The 27,387-nt window shown below is 34.8% G+C and overlaps 1 protein-coding gene across 4 annotated transcripts in view; it reads left to right on the top strand.

The window, feature by feature from the left end:
• KIAA0586 (KIAA0586 ortholog) overlaps positions 1-23,625 on the top strand; it is a 102,002-nt gene extending 78,377 nt beyond the window's left edge. For 2 of the 4 annotated variants that reach the window (XM_045566468.1, XM_045566439.1), the window contains exons 31-32: positions 14,784-14,849; positions 23,278-23,625. In XM_045566468.1, the coding sequence (XP_045422424.1) occupies positions 14,784-14,849; positions 23,278-23,429 (218 nt within the window). In that variant the 3' untranslated portion in view covers positions 23,430-23,625. The remainder of the gene's footprint in view (positions 1-14,783; positions 14,850-23,277) is intronic. The other 2 variants (XM_045566448.1, XM_045566458.1) reach the window with 2 other exon arrangements.
• Positions 23,626-27,387: the final 3,762 nt, after the last annotated feature.

The raw sequence follows: 27,387 nt of genomic DNA, 5'->3' as shown, positions 1-27,387 counted from the left end.
ATAGTGATTTCAAAACCATGTATGTGGATCTTGGATAAGGAGGGGATGGGGCACAGACTAATAAGTTTGCCAAAAATCTGTGAATCCAAATGTATAGCAAACATTGTCTGAATAAGTATTGTCTTCCACAAATCCATACTATTATTGATTAACAAAAGAGAAATTCACTTTGAAATGTTGCTGAATTTGACAGTTTTGTTTCTACCTAGGATGAGGAAAGTAGAAAGAGTGTCACTTCCATCAAACTATAATAAAATGTCAGAAAAACTACAAAATGATAATGTTACTTGAACCCATAAGAGAACTTGTGTTACAGAGCAACTAAGTAGCCCAAAGTCTGAGGAAAGACAGACTCCTCCAAAAACAAATGGGACATAAGCACTGTCTCACTTGTGCCAGAGCATAGTCATAGGAAGAGATACTAGTCACCAATCAAGCATATGAGAAATATTTGGCTGAACTTTTAAACAGGTTGCTAAATGCCAAGTATAGAATCATTGGTAGTCACAGATATAATGGGAGTTCACACCTACTTGCAGGCTTCTCTACAGACCTCTAGAGAAAGATTGTGGGGGAGGGGCAGGCAAAAAGCTGGAGAGAGTCTCCTTCACCGGTACAGACCTGGAAGAGAGAAGTGGCTGTCACTGCCAGAAAGGCAAGATGCCCTATTTGACCCTTCTCCTATAAGAACAAAAGCCTTAAGCTACTGAGGAAGGGTCAGCACATCTGTCACCTCCAGGGTATAGGTGAAAACCCACTGTGGCTGGGGGAAGGGTAAAGAAAAAGAAGGGGAGAGGAAGGAAATAGTCTTGGGCCCACATTCTTTTATCAATACCATTAGAAGTCTCTTACTGCTGGGAGAGGGCTGGGAAACTCTCCTGCACAAAACTTGCCAAAGGGACAAGGCAGAATGAAAATGTCAGTTCTCTCCATATTGATCTATAAATTTGGTACAATCTCAATGCAAACTCTAGCAAGGTTTCTTGGGTAGAAATTGACAAGCTGAATCAAACTCATAGGAAATTCAGAGGACCTAGAATAGCCAAAATAGCTTTGAAAAAGAAAAATAAAGCTGGGAGATTTACACTGTATTACTCTAAAACTTAATACAAAGGCATAATAATCAAGACAATGTGATATTGGGATAAAGATTAACAAACATGTCAAAGGAATAGAATGGAGAATTCAAAAACAGTCCACACATTTATGATCAAGTGATTTTTACAAATGGCATGGACAATTTAATGGAGACAGGATAATCTTTTCAACAAATGGTGTTGGGACAAAGGTCATACATATACAAAAAAATGAGCCTTGATCCATGTTTCACAAACATGTACAAAGATAAGCTCAAAATTGGATCATAGATTTAAATGTAAAGCCTAAAACTACAAAACTAATAGAAGAAAATGTAGGAGAAGATCTTTGTGAACCTGGGTTGACAAAGATTTCTAAGATATTGCAGAAAAATCATAATTCAATAATTCATAAAAGAAAATATTGATAATTGGACTTAATCAGAGTAAAAATTTTGGTTCTTCGAAAGACAGTGTTAAGAGAATGAAAAAGACAAATCACAGACTGGAAGAAAATATTTGTAAATTCACTTTCTGGTAAAGAAGTTGTATCCAGAATATACTTTAAAAACTTAAAAACCTCAGTGGTAGGAAAACAACCCAATTTAAAAAATGAGTAAAAGATTTGAACAGATACGTCACCAAAAAACATATATGGATGACAGATAATCACATGGAGAGATGTTCAACATCATTAGTTATTGGGGAGATGCAAATTAAAAATTAGATAGCACTCAATACCCATTAGGTTTACTGAAATCAAAGAAACAGTTGATGAGGATGTGGAGCAACTCTAATTCTGATACATTGCTGGTGGGAATGGAAAATGTGGCAGCCACCTGAGAAAAAAATCGGCAGTTTCTTATTAAATCAAATAGAAATTTATCATATGATCCACTCAAGAAAAATGAAAACTATGTTCACACAAAACCTGTACTCAAATGTTTTTAGCAGTTTCATTCATAATTACCCCAAATTGGAATCAACCAAAATGTCCTTTAACAAGTAAATGAATAAACAACCTGTAGTTACATCCATCCATCCATCGAATAATACTCAGCAATTAAAAGAAATGAACTACTGATACACACACAATACCACAGATGAATTTCACCTGCATTATATGAAGTGAAAGAAGCTAAATTCAAAAGACTACGTACTGTATGATTCCGTTTATATAATACCTTGGAAAAGGCAAAACTATAGACAAGGAAGAAAGTTTAACTATAAATGGCAGGAGAGAACTTTTTGGGATGTGGAAATGTTCTATATCTTGATTGGGGTGGTAGTTACGTAACTATGGATTTTCAAGGGTTAATCTTGCTGGTTATAAATTATAGTTCAATAACACATATAAATATTACTGAGTTTGTGAACTTCTTTTTCTCATGAATCTTCTTAATTAACTTGTACTAAAAGTTCATTATTTGGGAAGGTATGAAAGGTTTGTTGTTAAAAGGTACATAAATGTAATGCTGAGTATATTACATTTATTTAGCCTTATATCTTTTTCTTATATTTAACTTTTAGGATAAGATAGTTTGGTATGTTATTAAAATATATCTTCAATATAATGTAAATTGGATTTTTAGGTGTTTATTTCAAAATACATTCCATTCAAACTAAAAGTCTGAAACATTTATGTTTTGTAATTGATGGCTAACTAGAAACAAAGAAAAAGTGGTATTATATATGCTAATGACTCTATAGTGCTCAGTGAAAATATTCTTGTTAAAAAAACTTTTTTTAGGGTTCAAAAAGAAAGAACTGTCAGCTCAAAAATATATGGTTTTTCATGGCGTATCCAGTATAATGTGTAATCAGCCCAGTTCAATTCAATAAACATTATGTGAACACTCTACACTTCTAATCCTCAATGCCTTTATGCATTATCTTCCTTCCACCCAGCATTTCCTTCTCTCCCCACTTTCATCTGCTTACAAACTACTTATTCTTCAACATTCAACTCCATCTTGCTGAGTCCTTACTGAACCTCCAATTGAAAATATCTTATTCATTTTAACCCACCCTCTCCTTCTAGGTTTTTTCTTCCCTGAACATAATCATAATCTTAATAATAGTTTCTGTTTACTAAAGGCTTGCTAGGCTTACTGTATGTTATTATTTCATTTATTCCTTACAATAGCATGCCATGCAGGTAGTATTATTCTTATTTTACAAGAGAAGGATAAGGTTCATGAAGGTTAACTAATTTCTCCAAAGCACACAGTTTAGAAAATGAAGACCTGGAATTCAAGCCCATATCTACCTGATTGCAAAGCTGATGCTCTTTTCCTTGTTTTATACCATTTATTGAATTTTCATTTAATAAATATTTATTGTATAACTTAACAGCTTGTTGGCAAGAGCTACCTTTATAATCTGTGTATTCCCCAAACTGATTATTTAAAATTTCAGAGAAAATGATACATGAGATAGTTTTGTGATTTGTTTCTTTGTTAAGATACATTATCTTGTTTGTTACTTAAGAGAGCTTGTTTCCCAGTGTAGCACTGTGCCTGGTACACGGTGAACAGTAGCGTTCATTGAATTGAATTTGATGATTATATCAGCTGCTATTGACCTCAAACAACATTTAATTCTGTTATTTAGTAATAAAATAGAAGGGAAGAGAGAAAATGAGAATATTTCATTGTAATCATTTTTCAATTATTGACCCTTTTGAATGTAGACAGTGATGCAAACAACCACAGTGGAATCATCTGAAGTCATTTTTACTTGCTTTTCTAAAAGATTGATTTCTATTATAGTATTAATATAAATTTTGAGGACATATTCGTTGAACAGAGGGTAGGGGCAGCCAAGAATATGCCCACAGTGGGGACAGTTAAATCAGGTTATATAGCATTAGTTTGTGGGCAATCTTTTTGAACTTGAGAGAGAAAAATAATGTAGGCATTCATTCACTCATTTTTTTAAAAATCGAGATATAATTCACATACCATAAAATTCTCCCTTTTAAAGTTTACAACTCAGTGGTTTTTAGTATATTTAGAAAGTTGCTGAACCATCACCACTCTCTAATTCCCAAATATTTTCTTCACCCTGAAAAGAAACCTCATACCCATTAGTAGTTATTCTCCATTCTCCCTGGCCCCCAGTCCCTGGCAACCACCACTAATCTACTTTCTGTCTCTATGGATTTGCCTGTGCTGGACATTTCATATAAGTGGAATCATATGGTGTGTGGCTTTTGTGTTTGGCCTTTTTCACTTACTATAATGTTTTCAAGGTTCATTCATGTTGTAGCATGTATCATTACTTTATTCCTTTTTATGGTTGAATAATATTCTATTGTACATTCATTCTTAGGTCAACCTTTTTTAGCATCCCTGTTGTACAAAGTACTATAGAAGGTGCTGTGGATCTACAGAAAGGGATGAGACAAAATCATCTGCTCTCAAAGGATAAAAAGAAAAAAGGGGTAGTTGAGAAGAATAATTTCTTTAAAACACTGCATCTCAGAAACAATTTGTTAGAGTACTATTAAATATGAAAAGACAAACATCTTTATATAATCATACTGTCAAATTGTTACTTTTTTCAAACAGTGCTGAAAAAATAAACACGTGGCAGCAAGTGTGTTAGGTCAACTTGCAGATTGTTTTTATGTATATACATTTCTTACATTTTATGTGAGGATGTTTGGATAGAGGTGAGGGCATAATCCATATGAGAAAAGACATTTCTCTGGCTCATTAATGGATTTTTAAACATGGGTGATTATTTCAACTGTTTGTTCCTACATGAAGGCATTTACACCTTTGATTTAAGAGACAGAGAATATATATATATAGAAAGAATTATATAATTAAGCAGACAAATATGTATAACTAAGGATGGTCCCTCTGAGCAAAATACATAAAGGATTGACATGGAAAATCCATTAAATAAGATACTGAATATTATTCAAGGATTTCTATAACATTTTTACTTGGTGCTAAAAATAATTTCCATTTCAATGTAGAAGTATTTTAATTTTGGAAATTATTTAATTTTCTTTTTGTGGAATTAATTTTACACTGTATAGGGGGAGCCTGAATTTTTCTGAAGTCTGTCTGACATTAAACACATCTCACCAAAACCATATACCAGGACTGTTTTGAAGACTTGCCAACATTCCAAAAACCTCTTTAACCCTTTCATTGTTCTTAGCCAAATTTCCTGACCCTGACTTTAAAGTTTTCATTATTAATACAATTTTTAAAATAGAAATCAAATTGATGTGTAATATAATTTAAACTATTAGACCAATTATTAGCCTTTTTATTTAACAACCATTAAAAGATAATTTAACCTTATAAAATATTCACAGAGGTAAATGTAGATTTGCTAAAAATCTTTATATTTTGATATTAATGAGGTAAATACTTAAGACTTGGGAACAGAGGAACCATCTCCAGTTCCAAAGGTCATAATTATGATTAGTGGTAGGATCCGATCGTCTAGTCCAGTATTATTTTTATTATACAACACTGCCCTCCAAATAAAATTAACAATTACAAGTTAATGTATTATAAATACTATTTTTCTTTTTTTTGGAGACAGAGTCTCGCTCTTTTGCCCTGGCTAGAGTGCCATGGGATCAGCTTAGCTCACAGCAACCTGAAACTCCTGGGCTTAAGCAATCCTTCTGCCTCAGCCTCCCCTGAGTAGCTGGGACTACAGGCATGCGCCACCATGCCCGGCTAATTTTTTCTATATATTTTCAATTGGCCAGATAATCTCTTTCTATTTTTTAGTAGAGATGGGGTCTTGCTCTTGCTCAGGCTGGTCTCAAACTCCTGACCTTGAGCGATCCTCCCTCCTCAGCCTCCCAGAGTGCTAGGATTACAGGCGTGAGCCACCACGCCTGGCCTAAATACTATTTTTCTAATCAACATAATAACCATTTACTTAAATTTTTTAGTGATTTTTGTCTTATACACTTTTTTTTTTTTTAAGACAGGGTCTTGCTTTATTACCCAGGCTAGAGTGCAGTGGCGTCATCACAGCTCACTGGAACCTCAAACTCCCGTGCTCAATCCTCCTGCTTTAGCCTCCCAAGTAGCTGGAACTACAGGCACGTGCCACCACACTCAGCTAATTTTTCTATTTTTTAGAGAGATGGGGTCTTGCTATGTTGCTCAGAATGGTCTCAAACTCCTGGCCTCAAGCGATCCTCCTGCTTCAGCCTCTCAAAGTGTTAGATTACAGGCTTGAACAACCATGCCTGGCCAGTTTTATATAAATAAAATAAAAATTAGGTAGACTGTTTTAACCAAGATAACAGTAGATTATTCCACTAACCCAGTTATACGCTTTTTGTTCATATACTGGCAATAAAAGAGAAACTTGATTATTTCAATTCAAAATAAATTAGAACAGAGAAGTAATATAGACTTACTATACTTGTAGGATGAACCCACTTCTGGATTGTTTGTTAGTTTCTAATATAGTGTTGCTCAAACTTTAACAGATGTAAAAATCTCCTGGATTACTAATTTAAAATGTAAATCCCAGAATCTGATAGTTTGCCTGAGGTAGGCCCTGGGAATATGAATATTAAACTAGTACCCTTAATGATTTGGATGCGGAAGAGGAAGGACCACCCTTTGAGAAACACTGCTTAATGATTCCAGTTGTTTTTGGTGACTTCTGTTCTTCTACTGTAAAATTGGAGGTGCTGCAGCACAGAGCATGCACTCTGGAGTCAGATAGCCTGGGTTCAAATCGTAGCTCCAGTATTCACTAATTAACTTCTTTGTGCTTTTCTTATCTGTAATATAATACCTACTTCATTAGGTTGATATGGTAGTTAAAGACAAAAAATGTGTTGATATGTCTTAATATATGTCTGACATATATTAAGAACTATGAAAGTATTAGTTATTATCGGCATGACTCTCTAGGAAATCTCTCATTTTTAAATACTCATGTTTTAATCAGCTCTCCTTTAACAGGTAAAAATTGAACCTGTATTAGTCCTGAGTTTTAAGGATGCTGGCAAGAAAATGCTAGAGATGGTACATGTTCTATATAGTGTTAGGGACATAAACTGACTGTCAACAATTTTTTTCTTCTTCAGTGAATATATTTAAGATATATGTAATATAAGATATATATGTCTTATAATATTTATACATATATACACCTTAGATTCTTCTATGTAATTCTCCATTAATTTGCATGTTGGACAGCTAAATATAGTGAAGGTTATTAACCAGGGTGATTTCTAATCTATAATTCAGCTATTAATAGGTGAGAACTTTAGTCAAGTGCATTCTATCAACAATTCTCTCATTTTTAAATCCAAAAGAGAAGTTGATAACTCAAGAGCTCAACAATTATGTGTAAACTGTGGCATCCTAATTAAAAGTACATGTTAAGACTGGGGCAGTATGGGTACCCATGAAGGCATTAAAAAAATATTAAATTTCTTAGGGAAAAAAAACCACTGAAACTCTAATGAGAAAAGGCAACACAATTTCATTGTCATCACTAATAATCTTCCTCATATGTTCTTAACAAACATATTTTTCTTTTTTGTGCATACATATTTTATTTTGTTATATAGAAAATTAATGCTTAATTTGATTAAAGTTTCTTATCCATAATATTTTGCTTTTTACTATTATTATCACTATTATTGTTGATATTATATAGAATAAGATTTTATTTATGTAAAATGCCCCAAATTTTTGCCTTTGGGCCCAGCTTTTTCCCCACCTCCACTCCAACTACAGGTCTAAACATCATCTAGGTAAGCTTAACACTGGTAGCTTTATAAAAAAATCATTGCAATCTTTTTAAGTAGGAAAAATCTCCTAAGATTTCCCTTTGCTGCATAAAACAGATAACAAATGTCATATTTCTTCGCATGTAATTCATATGTAAAACATGTAAAAACATGTTATTCAAGCCTAATTTTAGCTCTTAGAAGATACGTCATACCAAAGCAAACCTGTGATGATTTAGAAATGAAATGCAAATGAGAGTGACAGACAGAGGAGGTAAGAGAGACAAATTAAAATTTGAACTTAGGAATGTGAAATCTTCTAGGCATGTTGTATTGATTTTTGAATGGTGTTTATGACACCTGTTTATAAAGAAGAGCGTCTAGGGATTGTCTTTAAACAGTTCTCATTGCTTACAGTATATAGTCTTAGGAAAATTCAAGTTACTTCCTCTCCTGTTTGCCTTTCCTACATACGGACATCTCCTTTAAGGAGTAGAAGAGATGAAGACTTGGATCTATATGATACTGTTCATAAGCAATAGGATACTAACTAGCCGGGACTGAGTTTTCTAAGATGGCTTTTTATTGCTTTCCATCCTGCCTAGCTTTTCTTTTCTCGGAAACCTCAGTTTTTAGAAGAACCTTTATGCTGGGGAATAATAAGCAGCTTTACTCCTTGCAATGTGTAGGTATAGCTGTCTTATTTGGGATACAGCTTTTTTTTTTCTCTTTCTTCCCCTAATTGGTCTGGCTGGTTTAGTTAACAGAACAAGAAAGCAGATCTTTGGAGGCAAATAGTGCATCAGTTAAATGGAGCCACTTTGTTCATATATTCTTTCTCCCACATGTACTGAGACCTTCATTCACTTAGTCCTTATTCTTCTTGGCTAGCTATTCCTAGGGCCCCATGTCATGCCTGACCTACATAGTTACTCATTTAAGTACTCTTTTCACCATCCAAGACTTCCATGTCTTCTTGTTCTACATTAATCCGCATTGTATATTTCTCCTAATTTCAAGATCTCTGATTTTGTTCCTGCTGGAATGAAGATGCAATTTGTGCAATTATAACCAGTTAGCAAACTATGTTGTAGAGTTTGAACTGGACTTTTGCCTTTCCTCGGTAATTTTTTTATTTCATACTGATCTTATCTTCCAAATAGCACTTACTCCAGTCCTTCTCCCCACACCCCTGATCTCAACTTTATTCCTTCAATTCTCTTTTAATATATGCTTTTGTAAAGTCTACTCTTTCATAGGTGAGTATTTATAGCTACTCTAGCTCCAACTTCTTAGGGTTCTATGTTAATCTTTTGATTTTTTTTTCTTTTTGGCTTAAAAAGTTAGTTGTGCTTTTTTCCCCTATAAAGGTAACCTTTCCACCTGCAGCCTTGATCACGTCTCATTTCTACGCTTGACATAGGTAGAGGGAGAAAGATGTAGTCCTGACAGAAGAAAAGAATAAGTACAGAGAAAAGAAAGGAGGGAATAGGAAGCAGAGAAATGTGGGGGTAAATAAGATGAAGAGGAGGGAGGAAAGAACAGAAATGAGGGATGAAGCTCAGGTGAGAAAGGAGAAAGACAAATGGAGGAAAGGGACTGAGGGTGGAATAAACAGAATCACTTATTCTTATCTGCAGAATGAGATGGGATAGGGCTTGATAATTCTTAAGGTCACTTGTAACCGTACACACTTCGTAATTCTAGTCCTTCTCAACCCCTCACCCCATACACTTGACAGTATCCCCTGTGTCTTGTGTCATACTTTTTATGATGATTTTTTTTTTTACAGCCTGCATCTAGAGAGTAAGGCTCTAAATTCCTTAGAGACAGGGGCCTTGTTTCATTCATCTCTGAGAAAAATGTTGAGACAAACTTTTAACAAATGTTTAACAGAATTGATTCATTGATGATTGATGCATTTATGCTTAGTCCCTCTTTTATAAGACTTAAATAACATGTTTTCTTATTTTTTCCCTTTCCTAGTTTTTACATGGGAATTCAGTTTATGATAACATAAGCACAAACCAATTTCTTGGATTTGATGATTAAGTTTAGTCAAAAGGATTAGTTATCCAGTGCTGTTGCACAAACTGATTTTGACTTTTAAAAAAAGTGTTTGTGAGTATATATATATGTATGCAGCAGAGTTCAGGGGGAAACTACCTATGGCTGGAAATACTTAAGATGGCATCGGCCTACATATTAAATTGTTACTCCATGTCTGTTTCTCTGGTTTACTTCAGAATTACCTTGCATGAGATGAAAGATCTAATGGAACAGGAAAGGTGTCTTTAAGTGTTCAGCCACAGCTTTTAGGATGGGAAGTGTCAGTGGGGATAATCTTGGTAATGCAGCAACTATAAATTGAGAACCCAAGTTGTGTCTCATATACCACAGTCATTTTCACAGTTCCACAGATATTATAGATGTCTTTTCTTTTAAGAAATCTAATTATTATTTTGTATTATAAAAGCAAAATGAAACAGGATCACTTAATTATAAAATAAATTATTAAATGTGTGCAGGACAAATTCTATGTAAATACATCTCATTATTTTCAGAGTCTCCCCATGGACTCCTTATCCATGACCAAGACTGGTGATTATAAATTTAAGACTTTCTTGGGTGTGTTTTTAAATTGGTAGTAAATTCAGAGGCCAAAGTTATGCTAGGGTTTCCAAAGCAGAAACATAATTAATTGTGAATTATTTTAAGCTAGAATGCTATTTACTCTTTGTTAAAATAGTAATATAAATATCTCTGTTGTGGAATGCATCCCAACAAAAGTCTTTAAGTGAAATGTTATTGCCAAAAAGTATTTTAAAATCTAATTGTTAGTCTTTATTATACTTGTCAGAATAGACAGGCACTTTTTTGTGTGATGAGTCTCACTCATACAGTCAGGTTATGGAAAACATGCCCTTTTTTTTGTGAATACAATTACAATAATACTGTACCACTTAATGAAGTCAGAAAAAATAACTTAGGTAGAAATGTGGTTCTACTGGAAGCCTTGTGATTATTGCCTTTTATGTCATTCTGCCTACATTCACATAAATCAGGACTTAGGAAGTCCTGGAAATAGTATGTTGGATATTTTCTAATTATTATGTCAGCATGATCAATCATTTTCTAAATTTGCCAGTTTCCTGAAATAGTTTAGCCTATGTTCATAGCACTTTACAGGAAGCAGCACAAAATTAGTTTCTACGTCCCCATGTATTTCTCTTGATGTCACAAAAGTATATGTTGTATAAATGAAATATTTGTCTTTGGCAAAATGGCCTGTACACCAAACTACAATTAATGAGTACAAGAATTGGAAATCAAAACTTTGTTTAGTCTAAGGAAAAACAATTCTTTAAACTGTAACCACATGGCTGCTTCTTGTTTGTGTCAATGCTGGGTGACTGTTACTGTCTTCTGTGAATTCTCTGGGGCAGGGGCCTGACTTTGTTGAATGAGCCAATTGTTTTCCTTTGTGTTGCCCATCTAGTAAGTTCCCATCTGGTTTGTATCAGACTGTTTTCACAGCCAACAACTGCTGCCTTCTCTATATCCTGACACTTCGGGGCCCCATGCTATCAAAGCACTGCTGCGATGGCCTTGCTGGCAGGGCCTATACAGCTGTGCCTCACAGCTTGGAACTATTACCCAGAGTAGTGGTAACGTAGAACTTGGACTGGCCCTTATTCCCATTGGTGTCGTGTGTACAGTCAGCAGAAACCCACCCTCTCCTTCCCTCCCCCTGCCCTGAAACTTACTATTCAACAGAAAATCTTTAAAGCTCTTATTTTAGGATACAGAATGGTGTTGTTCTTATTTTCTGGTGGCTTCCTGTGTTTGAAAGCTCATTTTTCATTCTTCCACTCTTTTAAAAGTTACCAGGTCTAGCCTTGGGGAAGTGAACTGGTCACTATGTCACATTTAATTTTTATTTCCAAATTGAGTTAGGGATGGCGAGATACAGCAAAATCCACTGGAAAGGCTACACAGATAATACAGTGTATTTTTAGTGATAATCACAGGCCATAATTTGAGAGAAGTTTTCATATTTAGGATGGATTTCCATCTCAGAAAATAGGTTTTCTGTCTGTAGATTATAAAGGCACTTAGCTTCAGACTGCTTAGTAAATATTAGGAAGTTACTTTGCCTTCAGCTCTGTTAGTTATCAAATGTCCTTTATAAGATTCTTATAATAGTGACCTTCTCTAACAATCTGTGACATAGTGTAATATAGTTGAATTAGAATTATAGGAGTTATTGTTGAATAAGAGTTATAGTTGAGTGTAAGTGTAGTTATGATATTATTGCTTTATAGACAAACTGAAACAGCAAACTTTTACCAAAAAAAGGACTTAAATGTGCATTTATATAAGGTATTAAGATTTTAGAAATGCTTTCAAGATTCGTTGAAATTGGATTAGAGTTTGTGCTTTCATTTAAATCAAATGGTTAATTATAAAGTATTTTAGGTAGTAAGCCTTGTGAGAGTTAAACTACAGAGAGTTAAACAAAAAACTTACCTTCTACTTCTGAATAATTTTAGCTCACTGGTATTCAAGGTTTTTAGAAAAATAATATAGAAGGGGACCGGGCACAGTGGTCCACGCCTATAATCCTAGCACTCTAGGAGGCCAAGGCAGGAGGATTGCTTGAGCTCAGGAGTTTGGGACCAGCCTGAGCAAGAGTGAGACCTTGTCTCTACTAAACATAGAAAAATTAGTCGGATATCGTGGTGCACACCTGTAGTCCCAGCTACTTGGGACACGGAGGCAGGAGGGTCGCTTGAGCCCAGCAGTTTGAGGTTGTAGTGAGCTATGATGATGCTACTGCACTCTACCTAGGGCGACAGAGTGAGACTCTGTCTAAAAAAATAAAAAAAGGAAAAGAAAAATAACATAAAAGGAGGGAATTTATCTTTGTAGTCATCAGTATGGCCTATGCCTTAAGCAATAACTATTTACTTGTTGCTAAACTAGTAAGGTTAGTAAGGCTATTTCATCATTGGAAAAAAGCTTAAAACTACAAAATTATCACCTTTTAGTTGCTGAAACTAACCTATCAGATTTTTTCAATTTTAACTTTTTCTGGAAGAATGATATGCATACAGAAAAGTATACATATCATAATTGTACAGCTCAAAGAATTTTTATAAATGGAGCACACTTGTCCAACCAGTAGCCAGCTCAAGAAAGAACACTGCTGGCACCTCCGAAGACCCTCATGTTCCCTTTCGGCCATAGTTCCAACCCCACAAGTGTAAAACCACTAGTCTGACTTTTTACAGCCTAGATTAGTTTTCTTGATTTGTACGTCACATAACTTAAATCACATGGCATATATGGCTTGTTCCTCCAGGCAAATCTATTGTAATTATTAAGATTCTTTGCACTTTTAAACCATTATGTCATGCTTTTATAAAGAATTATCTTAGAGAAATTTGTTTTAGTAGCTGTTTCACAGGCTGTTCGACCAACAGGAAGTGTGTTGTAGATAAAGTTGTCTACTAAAACATAGAGTCGCTCAGTTCTCAACCAAATTTTAATGCTGGAATGTCTCTCCAGACATTCCTGCCCCTAAAAGGCAGGCACACTCTCTGTCATAACACCACACAGCACTCCATTCAAGTACTTAAATGCCTTTTAACGAGCTTTAATAATTAAATTTACATTATTCAAATAAATTGTCATCTGCATTCAGGATAGCTGAGTCATCATTTTCTTAACAATTTCTTGGCAGTTGGCTATACACTGTTATGCTGCCAAGATGCTATTTCTGAAAATGCTATTATTTGAAAGAGTTCCTATACCTACTAGATGTGTAACCAATGAGTAACTTAATTTGGAAGATCTGGCCAGATTATTTGTTTAAAATGTGCTAACTTTTTTCTATATATTTTCAAGTACCCTAATAATATTCCTGTTTTTTTGTTTTCAACGAACTCACTTTAGCATTACATTAAAATGCAGCTATTCTGAATTACTAATTTTAGATGTCTCCTTGTTAGATTTTGTTTTAAATTCTGGGCATCATCCATTTAAAAATTTATGTTTTGTTATGTGGGTTAAACAATTCATGTTTGGGAGACTCTCATCTTTGTAGCCTTGTTTTACAGTTAACAGCCCTATAGTACTATACACCTTTCTTAGATAATTTATAAAGAATTTATTTAAAATAATCTTATAAAGATTTATAGATTTAAATATTGCTACACCAATGATTCGTAATAAAGATAGCATTAAAGAGCCAGAAATAAACTTTCAAGTCAAAAATAAAAATGTTTTAAATATAAGAATACAATTATTATAAAGCCCAGATTCCTATCCTTTTAAATACAGTATTTGAAAAGCTTGTGCACTAACTACAACATGGCTTACTTTCAGTTGGCACCATATAGCCACAAGATTTTGAATGATTATTTAAAATGAAAAGCCAAATATTGACGTAAGGTGTTTGGAAAAAGCACAGTACACAGTGTATTGCCCTTCTGAGCTCCCTAACAACTTTATTGGTTGTTTCACGTAGATTGTCTTAAGCAGTAAGCCCCAGGGTGGCCTAGGGAGAAGGGAAATCGTACACTTCTTTTTGTAATGATTAAATTCTTAGGTACGAAAATCTATGAAATCTTTTAACCTTGGAAAAAATGGCCCATGAGTTTCTTCTATTTAATACAAATTGCAAATTATCTCATGATCCTTTGCTTCCCCTTTTCCCTCAACTTTGATGCTTAAAGATAATAATCCATTAGGTAAAGTAGTTTTCTATCGACAGTCATTAAAATTCAGCTGTTTAACTTCTTTCTTTACATTAAGGGCACTAGATCAGGCTTCTGTTTACCTGGTTTTATGAGAGTAACTGTGGGAGTGCATTTGGTTTGTGTTATTTTTATTGACTAGGAATGAATCATGAGTATTTCTGTGCTTAACTGATTTTCTTCTGAAAAAAATTTTTTTAAACGTAGCTTCACCAGGTGATATGGATCGGACACAAATTGAGCCCAATCTGTACCTCGCATCTGTATTTACAGGTATGATTTTTACTTTAAAAGTTCTTGAACATGTAGCTGTTCAGATTTTTTCATTTCCTTATGATTTCTTTCTCTCATGATAATCAGCACAATAGAAATGCTAATGCCAGTTTTTAACTCTTCTAAAATATCTATAAGTTCACTCTAGATATAGAACTCCCTTCTTGCGCTAAACTCAACTCTCCAAAAGGCATAAGTTAGGGAACAGGGGGAAAAATCTATCATTTCCCTTTGGAAAGTTTATAAAATGTTGAATTAAAAGACTGCAGGTGTGGTATTCAGAGCACTGAGGATAGTACTTGAGATAATTCCATCTGAGGGAGGTTATTTGTTGGGACAGGACAGTGTTTAAACTTTGAAGTCAGTTTTAAACAGAGTGAAGCAGCTGGATCCTGGCATAAGAAGAAACAAATCTTTCACATTAACTATTGCTTTTTAGAGGAAAAAGAATTGGAGTTGTTTTTACAGGTGCTGGTACATTTATTCTTCCTATAGGAACTGCTTTATTTTTACCTTAAGTTGTAAATTTTAAAATAAGCATTTGTCAACTCATTTGAAAAACCAAAAAAGTAATAGGATATGTATGTCTTAAACATCTATTGGGATGAAACTATTGTAACATTTTAAATACTCCTTTTTAAACATGAAAGTAAGGAAACAAATGTTTAATAGTGACTACTTGTAGAAAGCAGAGGCAAATAAAATATTAGGTACTATACTTAACATCAAATGACCAGGCACCTTCTTCATCAAGACTTGCAGTATTTGTTCTCAAGCACTGAAGCTATGATGTTGCAAAATCTGCAGGACTGGGTTAAGTATGTGAGGAGAATTGAAATCAGCAGGCTAGTTTAGCAGCTGCTTACACAAGAAGTTGAAGCAAGAGTGGATGAGCCCAGGGTGGACAGGAAAAATGCTTCAAGAACTCACTAAAACACAGCTGAAATACTCTTAACATTTCCACAGACAGCTGGGAAGCAACTGCATTGCTGGAATTCAGGGCTGATTTTAAAGACAAGATTTGGTCAGTGTGAGTCTAAGCATGCTATTAGCCAAGAGGAACTACAGACTGTCTAGGTAGAAACACATCAGTTTGGTTCAGCAGTCATTTCAAGGCCCATATCATGCTGCAGCTTTGTAGAATGCAGAGATAAATAAGACACAGTTGTCCTAGTGGAGCACATGTTTAACAGGAACAACAAACTCACAAGCTAATGACAATAATACAAGATGATAAGGTCACGGAGACTTATTGTATACCTGCTGTAGTGATCACTTGGAACACAAAGACTAAGTTTCTGTCCATGCTCTTAAGGAATACATTGTCCAATGGAAGTGACAGACACATAGACAATGACAGTGCAATTTGGTAAGTGCTGCAGTCAAGTTGCCTTCTGCGTCTACAATTAACACGAGAGGAACTCCTGGTATTTCACCACTATTGCTGGCAAAGCACTCAGAATGTAATTCACTTGCACTTGGGGCTGGGGTATCCTTTAAATCAATGATTCTTAAATATTTGGGAACCACAGATCACTTTAAGACACTGATAGCCATGACTACCTGTCTTCCTCCCAAATTCTCTACTTCTATGAAGATAATTTGCATAAAGCTTTCAGGGTATTCACAGATCCCCAGTCACCTGTCCGTTGATCCTGGGTTAAGATCCTTCATGTACTTGGATTAAAGATTATTATTGATACATTTATTTACTTTTAAATGTATTTTTAAATGCACAGTTTATAAGAAACCAATCTTTATATGCATGTAGAAAAACCCAAATCCAGGCAATTAAAAGTCATTCTACTATGTATTCATCTTATAGAAGAACACCATAAATTCATATATATGGCTTGTGCCATGTGTAGTTACCTAATCAAAGTGAGGAGTTTGACGTGCTGTAACTCCTCTATAGAAGTACCAGGGAAACTTTTCCTTCTTTAGTCCGATTGTCTCATGTTGTTTTAGGAGACAGTGCTTTGTTTGGATTCTTCTAAGTCTGAAAATAACAGAGATATAATAGTGGGTTACCAAATGTTTGAGGATTAGAGTCAGAATCTAATACCTGTTGATGAAATGGATTATCTAAACTCAAAAAGCTTTTGGAAAGCTGTGTTATATATATTTTTAAAATATATCTATAATATATAAGCAACATCTTAGATGGACATTAAGCATCCTATATCATTACCTATATTACTTAGAATAAATTATAGTTTTTCTTTTACTTAGTTTTATAAATCCAACATCAAAAACATAAAACATAAATTTTGTTTGAATTTTAAGTATTTTTAAAGCCAAAAATTGGAATTTCAAATGTCTAAAGAGTATATTAAATTATGTCTTAGGAAGCTTGCATAGTCTCACTGTGTGGCATCCCCAGCTTAAATGCATGCCAGGTTAAATGACATACTGCAAACCAGTGGAATCAAGAAATAGTCTTTTTTTTTAGACCTGAAAACAGCTGTTGAAACAATTACATCATAAAGTAATGGTTTGACTGTGAAAATTCTAAAAGTCAAACTTTAAAAGCATGAAACTACATTTAATATAGGTAGAAGACATATTTGCTATCATGGTGATTTATTAAGATATTATGTCTTTTCTTTAGAAAATAAATTTAAACTGTGAGAACCATAACTGGATATGAATGTTACCCTTTTCGCCTGTTCATAGCAATCTAAGTAGTGCTTTTTTTAATATATATTCCCAGTCTAAAGAGTTCTCTTACAAAGTTCTAAAACTGTGATTGTTTAGCCTGTATAAATGAACACTTTAAAAAAGTCTTCCTAAAATGTACATTAACAAGCACCTTTAGATAGTATGGTGCATTTTATTGATATAACTTGCTGACTAAAACACAGTTAACTACAGTTTAAAATAGCATAACTATTTGGAGGCCTTCCAGAGCTCTCTCTTTTTTTTTCTTACCACATTTCAGTGAAACATCCTTAGCTCTCCCTCTAAAGCAAGAGTACCTTTTGCAGCCCACCCTCAGACTCGTTGCCTCTTGAGATAGTTCCTTTCCAGTTGCCTAAAAGTAAGAGCTGACCTGTTTGAGTGCTATGTGCCAATACTGTACAAAACACTTTATATGCATTATCTTGTTTAATCCTCATAAAACCCTCTGAAGTAGGTACTCTTTATTTTATAGATGAGAAAACTGGGATTTAGAGAAGTTACATAACTTTTGCAAAGTCTCTTATCATTCTCTATCCCTCTTACCCCTTACCTGTTTTTCTTTACAGCACTTATCACTTCCTGACATATTATTTCCTTACTTGTTTGCCATTCATCCTTACACCCAACTAGAATGTAAGGTCAGTGAGATCAGAGCCTTTGTTTTCTTCACTGCCGTATTCTCCAGAATCTAGAACAATGCCTGACACATAGGAGGTGCTCAATTGATATTTGTTGCAAGAATGGATGATCCCAGCTCTGCCCTATTCCAGAATCCATGCACTTATCCTCCCTGTCCCTTACTCCTTCCCACAGAGAAGCCTCACACCAACGGTCTAGGTGGAACCATTTCTAAGTGATCTCATTTGGACCCTAGTCTTGACCTATCATAAAGAGACTTGTGCTTGAAACGTCATCCCTGCTCCTCTCCTTAGCTTCTCCTACCATTACAGAGCAGTACTTACATGGAATTTCCCTCAGCTACTTTTAAAAGTAATACTTTTTTATTGCAGTTAATTAAGGTATTTGATATAGTACAAAAAGCAGTGAGTTGTGGTCTTAGCTCTACCAATTATGAATTAATTAGATGAATTATATTAGACTTTCTTTTTGAAAACCATCTCTTACTTTATGTGACTCTTCACTCTTCTAGGTCTTTTCCTACTTATCTCTTGATACTTCCCTTTTGTTTTCCTTTATTTTCTCTTTATTTACCTTTCTTTGCCCTGCTCCACATTTCATCATGATTTCTGTTTCCAATCTATTTTCTCTCCCTAAGTGACTGCAAGTCTCATTACTTATGATATTCTTATAGATGACTTAATTCTATATCTCTAAAAGTGCCTTACAATATTTGAAATCTTTGTCCCCAGTTCCCTCCTGAAGTCCATTCACACATCTTGCAGGCATTCAATTCATCCAGTATATAACAGGTCCTAGTATCTCCCCATCTCTCTACAACTCCATAGCCCTCAAGTTTGTTTGTGTTCTTATTACTGCATACTCAGTCAACTAAATCTGTTATTTCAGAGTCAAATTCAATTCTCTGTAAGTACTGAGTCTCCCTCTAAAATATCTTGATTTTAGTACATTGCCAAGGATCATAAGTTCTTCCATGGACTATGTCTATAGATCCCTCCCCTCTCTCCTTATTTTCCATACAGCTATTACTATGATCTTTTCTAAAATACATTTGCTCATATTACTCCTCTGTTCAAAATTGTTTATGACTCCTCATTATTTACAGAACTTGGCCGTGGCCTTCCTTTGCAGCCTCATCACTCACCATTCTTCCTATCCAGTCAATACTTTGATATCAGAATACTCAGAAGGAAAAAAAAAAGAAAAAATTAGATCATACTTTTCATTCAATAAAAAAAAAAGAGAATACTCAGAGTTCCCTTACCACACTAACCTTATCTTGACTTTATTTTGTTGTTCTCTTTTTCTTCATTGCCTTCCCACCATCTTTTAAATCTCAGTTCCGCTGCTACTTCCACCTAATTTAAACTAAGTATTCCTATACATGTTTATCTCCATGACTAGATTAGGAGCTTCTTGAAGATAAGGACTATATCTTTTTCATCTTTTTATCCTCTTGGTACCATCTTAGCTCCCCAGTAGATTCATATAGATGTTAATTAGTGAGCACATGCTTTTGGAAAAGCCCACTTTATCATCTCTGTGACTCAGTTACCTTGTCTGTCTCCCCGAATTACTGTTAGGATCAGATAACATGCTGGGGAAAATATATTTACAAAATTTTGAATTGCTGCGTAAATATAAGGCAGTAACTACAAGAAATAATGTAACTTTTCAATGATTTAATTTAACATGTTCCTTGAGATTTGGAAACTTCTTGGAGATCCAAAAAACAAAAAATAGTTATAGCTCTTGTTACGTCATTGAGCAATTCAAGCAGTAATTTTATAAACATAGTAGAAAATGAAGATACATATAAAGCAGTTTTGTGATGAGAGAGAAGAGTATTTGGTATAAGTGTAGTTTCTGGCAGATATGTAACTCAAGGAATGAAGTAATTCTTAATAATTAGGGAAAGATAACATTAAATTGATTGTATGGGTGGAAAATTAATTTGCTGTAGGCCTTAGTTATATCCTGTGTTAGATTTTTTTCACTTTATTGACAAGGTAAGCTCTACTGTTGGATGCTTCCCTTAGTTATTTTGTGGACGGTCCATCATGGCTTTATAAAATGTAAGAATATTTATATAATGCTTATGTCCTATAAACATTTTTTAAATGTAGTTCTTAGCATTTATTAATTTTAGTTTTTATTATATCCTCACAGAGCTAAATTTCAAAAAGTCTTTTCCAATTAAGGTCATTAAATATGAAATGTCCAATTTCAAATCAAAAGTTTAGTTTATTATATTTCAAATAAGAAGCAGTACAGTTAATCAAAGCATGTGCCTAAACTATCAAAACAGTTTTGCCGTCTTAACAGTAGCTTGCTTACGCCAGCAGCGAAGAAGCCTGAAGAGTGAGTGGTGATGAAATCGCAAAAGGCCTTTTCCACAGCTTGTTAAGAATTGAATATTTTTCCTTGCAAGATGTGGCCCAAAGCCTGGAAGAAGTGGTAGTCAGTTGGTGCAAGGTCTGGTGAATACGATAGATGACTGAGAGTTTTCAAGTCCAGCTGCTGTAGTTTGAGCAGCGTTGTGTGTGCAGCATGTGGTCATGCGTTGTCTTGCAAGAGGATTGGCTTGTCTCTGTTAACCAGTCTCGGCTGCTTAATCACAAGCATCCTCATCATTTCGTCCAATTGGTTGCAACAGACATCCACTGTCATCAATTGACCAGGTTTCATGAAGCTGTAGTTGATAATACCAGTGCTGGACCACCAAACAGACACCTTTAGCTTTTTTTCTTTTTTTTTTTATGTATATTCAGTTTTGGACTGTGTTGTGGACCTTCATCTTTATCTAACCATTGTGCTGAATGTTTGTGATTGTCAAGAAGAATCCATTTTCATCTCACATAACAATATGGTGTAGAAATGATTCACCTTTATGTCATGACAGCAAAGAAAGGCAAGCTTTGAGATGATTTCTCTTCTGATGCTCATTTAATTCATGCAGAACCCATCTATACAGCTTCTTTACCTTGCCAATTTGTTTCAAATGGTCCAGTATATTGTTGGAATAGTAACATCAAACCTTGCTGCTAATTCATGCATAGTTTGAGATGGATTTGCTTCCACTACAGCTTTGAGCTCATCATTATCCACCTTGGTCTCAGGTTGCCCACGTGCCTCATTTTCAAGATTAAATCACCAGAACAGAACTTCTCAAACCATTGGTGTACTGTGTGTTCATTAGCCACATCCTTCCCAAACACTTTATTGATATTTCAAGCTGTCTGCACTGAATTGGATGGAACTCATATTAAAAAATAACATGAATTTTTTACTTATCCCTGGTTTCACAAAAATTGCTCTCAAAAAACCTTAAAGATAATCGTAAGCCAAAATGTACGTTTGAAAGACTGAGGATGTACCTTCGCAATAAAAATAAAACAAGAAGTATTAAAGTGAAATGTCAGAGATATCAACTGTCTAACTTAGTACTTAAGGAAATCGGACATTTCATACTTAATAAACTAATAGACTATGTATTCTATTTAAATTGACATAAGACTTGCTTTCTTTTTAAATACTATGGTATTATAGTTTGTGACATTGATGTAATGATAATGATGCCAGATCTAATCTCCCTTCCCTCCTTTTATTAAAAAAATGAAATTGATACAATTAACAAAAAGGAACTATATAGTATTTAAAATAGTGTTTGTTAGACTTCCTAATATGAAAGGAATTTGCCTTTTACAAGTATTCTGATCATCTTGGACAGCTGTGATTGAGTCATCATTGAAATATCCAGAACTGTCTACTTTTACTGTGGCCTCTATAAAAATGTAATGGAAAATTCTACTTTATTACTGTGGAAACCACTTGAAAAACATAAAGCGGTTTTAGAAAAATTACTATGACTCTTTTGACTGAAAAACATCTTTAAGATTGTTTAAGATAATTTGTTTTTAAGGTGTTTTATTGTTATATCTATGGTAAATCCATGAAATTTAAAATGAAGATTTTTTTGTGGTTTTAAATAATAACAAGTTAACATTCTTTATATTCTTAAGCAATATGCTTTAAACTTAGAGCAGTGAATTATGGTATAGACAGGTAGATACATATATGTAGTCAACTCTGGATTTTTAAACATATTAACAAATTCTGTATCCCAAACTGCCTCCCCTCTGCCACTAGCCAGCTTCTGTATTAGATAATATAATATTGCTCTCAATCCATGGAGTGGAAATTTTTTCCATATTTGATTAAATATAATGAAGAAAAGTCTATTTTACAGAGAAAAATGTTTTCCAAAGTCAAATGTCAATAATACTTGAATGACCACTTCAATATGTTTTTCTTCTGACATTGCTTCCCTTATATCACTTCTGTTAACTAATAGCATCGCACCCTTAGGCACTCAGTGAATGATTATTAATAACACGATCCTGAGTTGAGGGTTCATTTTTTAGCAGTAGGAGAGAGAGCAAAGTGCCTTGGCAGCCTTTGACTTCGCATGCTTTTTACACAGCTTGTATCTCACCTCCTTTAAAAAAAATCACCTCTTTCTACAGCTAACTGCAAGCCCTTATTTCAGGGCTGTTACAGTGTTTTATTGGATTTCTAGCTGTCTACTTAATGGTAATAGGAATAGTAGTGATCTTTTAGCGGTAATGGGTGCTCTTTGTTTTTGAGCACTTACTAAGTGCTAAGCTCTGTTGTTGAGCTCTTTACTGATATTATTTTATCCTCACTGTACTGCGGAAGGTAGGTACTATTATCTCCCTTAATATATGGAGTAAATGAACTTTTGAGTGGTAAAATAACTTGCCCAAAATCAGCCACTAAGAAGTTAGGTGTGGATTTCAGAGACTAGATTCTTAACCCTACTTGATATAACCTAGCATTTATCATCTGTGCCACAACTTTTAGTGCTTGTATACTTTTTAAATGTTGTCTGTAACTGATTAGGAGTGCAGGTGGAAAGGAGGAAGGGTGTACTTTCTCTCTCTGACAAGTTCTGAGCACCTTGAGAAAAGAACTTCCCTCATATGCAATCCTCATTTTGATCCCCCTATATTATTTAGGAAAGCATAAAGCACATAAATACTCAAGAAGTGCATGTTTTAGCTAACTGAGTTTCTCCTTTGTGCAGGTGGTAAAGCAGTACCGCTCTTAACTTCGCAGACGACACCTGCCAAGATGTCCGTGACGCTGCCCTCAGTGAACCTGGAAGATTTGTCTCAGTCTCAAAGCATCAGCACGATACAGGGGGACATGGAGTCCTCGGGAACAGATACCTTCTGAACGGGAAGTGAGAACCAGCATGATGTTTATGCCACTAGTTTTGAAGTCGTTTTATTAATACTTTGGCTTAAAACCATCTCTCAGACTATTTTGGTCTTTAAGCACATCTGAAAAGCCATTTCCAATTTTTTTATTAAAATGAAAAGCATAATTGGGGTATTTAGGTAAAGTTTTTAAATAAAATAAATATAAATCATTATGAGTCCAATTGTGAGTTGTTTCTTAGAAGCCTGAAGTAGCATGGAATAATGGAAAGAGAATGGCTTTTGGTATAAAAGAATTTATTCTAGGCCAGGTCTGGTGGCTCATGCCTGTAATCCTAGCACTTTTGGAGGCCAAAGTGGGAGGATTGCTTGAGGTCAGGAGTTCCAGACCAGCCTGAGTGAGAGTGAGACCCTATGTCTACAAAAAATAGAAAAATTAGCTGAGCGTGGTGGTGCACATGCGCCTGAAGTCTCAGCTACACAGGAGGCTGAGGCAGGAGGGTCACTTGAGCCCAAGAGTTTGAGATTGGACTTGGCTATGATGACATCACTGCACTGTAGTCCAGGAAACAGAGTGAGACCATGTCTCCAAAAAACAAAAAAAAGAATTTATTCTAAGGTATAATTATCTGTACATATTTATGAAATTAGGTAGCTCAAGCTTATTCATTCCAACATTTTTTATAACTGCAAATAATTAAAAGCAATTTAATACCTGTCAGTAAGGGACTGGTACATTTGTACAATGGAATACTATGTGGTACAAAAAAGAATTTTAAGTTAATTAGAATAGGATATTATGTCATAAAACAGAAAAAAATTTTAAAAGCTTATTATTGATAGAGAATTATCCCCGAGATACACTGTTAAAGGCAAAAAAGCCATGCGCAAAATAGTGTGTGAACTATGCTACCATTGTTTAACTTGGGGTGGGGAAGAACCCAGGTATCTTTTGTGCACACATACCCTGACATTTATTTGTTTTATATGCATTAAATAAACAAGGATACATAAGAAACTACTATGTCTCCAGAGAGGGGAATTGATGGCTAAGTGATAGGAATCAAGGATGACTGTAGTACTATATATTTGAACTTCAGCTGTGATAGGAAAAAATGATGAGTGAGGTTAATTTTTATATGCCTTTTGTATTCCTTATAAACCTTCATACTTTATAAACCTGTGAGACATGTAACTATTACTTTTCAAAACATAAATGCATAAAATTAAAAGAAAATAAAAAGCATTGCTTTGTAATTAGACATATGTACGTTCTAATTCTAGTTTCTGCACCTGCTTGCTCTGTGATGGGGCAAATAAGCCCCTCTTGTCAGCTGTCTTGGGTTAATGGGTTTAATACTAATACTTGTTTTGCAGAATAATGGGTATTAGCGATTGTGTGTGTCAGGGCGGGGTGATTGTTGTCCAGCACAATGTTTGGTACCAGGTTTAAGTTCTCAATAAATGGTGGTGTCTTTATTATTTTAAGAGACTTCAGCATTGTACACAGAGCGTAAGCACATGAGAAGAATGGCAGCCTAGCATTAGCAAAAAATTTATCTCCCTGAAAAATTATTTTCTGTCATGACTAAAGTTCAAACACACAGTAATTACAGTCGTCCTTGACTTTTCAGTCTCCACTCTGGCCGCACATTAGAACTTCTGGGAGCTTTAAAAAATAGTAGTGCCTGGGCCCTATACCAGGGGTTCTGCTTTAATTGATCTTGGGTAGGGTCCAGGCATTGGTATTAAAAAAGAAAAAAGATCTCTAAGGCAATTTTAATGTACGCTAGGGTTGAGAATTACTGAACAGCAATTTAAAATTCCTTAAACTTCTAGCAGGGTCCATTGCCTGGGGATTTTTTTCTCACTGAAGATAGAAGCTGCAAGAACCTATGGAAACTCAGAAATGTGTCAGCCTTCCACATGGTTTCCTCTTATGTCATGGCTCCTTAAGCTTCTCTCAGGTATTTGGTTACTGAAATGTTTGAGGTTTCACTTTAGAACCTGTTTTCTTTGCTATGGGCCTTTGGACAATTCTGCTTACAGTAGTTTCCTTTAGACAAGCGGAAGAAAAATGCTGCTCTGTGGCTCTTAATTTGGTTTTGATGTTCACCTACAAGTCTCTGGATAAGGTGAAAGCTGGGGAAATGTTTCTAAGTGCTGCTTCATTTTAAACATTACCCCTCTTGGTTTCTGGTTTTGAAAGCTTTTTCTATGTGAGAAGGATCTCAGCAAAATCTTATTTTAGCAAAAGCATTTTTTATTTAAAGGTGTTGGTAGTTTTTTCTCTCTAACCATAGAAAGCTTGCCTTTGCTAATTTTAGGATAGAGAAGTGTAAACTTTAATTTATTCTACTCCTTGTGCACTTCAGCTTTTCTTAAAAAAAAAATTAGTGTCTGTTCATTAGTATTTTGTTTTATAGGATTATTTCTGTTCATGGTTACTCCTATATACATTCCTCTGCCAACCACCTCAAATCCTTTTGGAATAAGACTATGTATGTAAAAATAAATTAAGTGACACTTTTGATTTTATAGGCTTTAAAAAATTTATATTTAATTTTATAATTTCCAACTTCTGGAATAAACTATTTATGAGACATGCTATTAAGAGGTAGACTCTGTCAACCTCAAGGCTGTTAATATTGGTGGGCTAACATGCCTTAACACCAGGGTAACATGTGTTTAAAAGGTTCCTTTGGTTTAAATCCTAAAACAAATTTGCTCTTTGTATACTTCCGTAGAATCTTGAATAAATATTTTTATTTTCAGAAGATTATTTCAGTATATTTCTTATCACTTACATATTTCTGCTTTCTTAATTTTTCTTTTTAAATGCTAAACATATATCTTTAGATTTTATTTTTCTATTAAAAACTCAAAACAGTTTTTTTAAATAGCATTTTTTAGTTCACAGTGAATTACCACCCCCAAACCCAAAATTATTCTAGAGTTGAAACATTTTTGTCTTGTAAAAAATTCCCTGGTGCTAGGACATTTCCTTATAGATGAGTAATTTGAACAGTAATAGAGAATAAAATCCTTACTATTTCTGTGATATTACTGAGAAGAAACTCACTGAAGTATTCTTTCCTACCATATATCCATATGTGCATCTGTTTAACAAAAATTAAGTACAAAGAATATGGGGCACACAGTGTGGTGTGGGTCCTCAGGCAAGCTGGGCAGCCGTGTCTGGATCTGTCATTCCCACTTTTGGTCACCTGCCTCTCTTGCAGGACAAGGATTGGCCACAAGAAATTCTGTCTCTTCGTAGTGTAGAATCATCATTTGATCATCAAACATCAGTTGCACATAGTTTTAAAGAGTCTATTAAAAATGCATTAGAGAAAAGCAAACAGAATTATAGTGAGAAATCCCATCATTATAGATCAGAAAATTTCATGAAACCAGTTTTTTTATTTCACCCAACCAGGAAACTAGGAGAGTAGATTCCAAGTTTCAGACTGTCAAATCTTTGAGAGTAATCAGCCTGTATCTGCATTTTTTTTTTAATTTCAGCTCTTCATGGGGGTATAAAAGCTCAGGTTATATACATTGTCCATGTCCCGCCCATCCCCCTGAGTCAGAGCCTCAAGCGTGTCCATTCTCCAGACAGTGCGCCTGGCACTCACCATGCAGTCATACCTCCATCCCCTCCCCCCACCCCCACCTCCCCGAGTCAGCACCTTCAAGCATGACCATTCCCCAGACGGTGCACAACACACTCATCATGTAGGCATACACCCATCCCCTCCCCCCACCCCCCGTCTCAGTCTGATATCCAATTGGTATCCTTCCCCGATGTGCATTTAGGTGATGATCAGGGAAACCAATTTTCTGGTGAGTACATGTGATGCTTGTTTTTCCATTCTTTGGATACTTCACTTAATATAATGGGTTCCAGCTCTCTCCAGGATAACCAAAGAGATGTCGTATCACCATTATTTCTTATAGCTGAGTAATACTCC

This window comes from Lemur catta, chromosome 1 (assembly GCF_020740605.2).
Source record: "Lemur catta isolate mLemCat1 chromosome 1, mLemCat1.pri, whole genome shotgun sequence".
In the NCBI taxonomy this organism is placed as follows: Eukaryota; Metazoa; Chordata; class Mammalia; order Primates; family Lemuridae; genus Lemur; species Lemur catta.
This window is presented reverse-complemented; position numbering and strand designations above follow the sequence as displayed.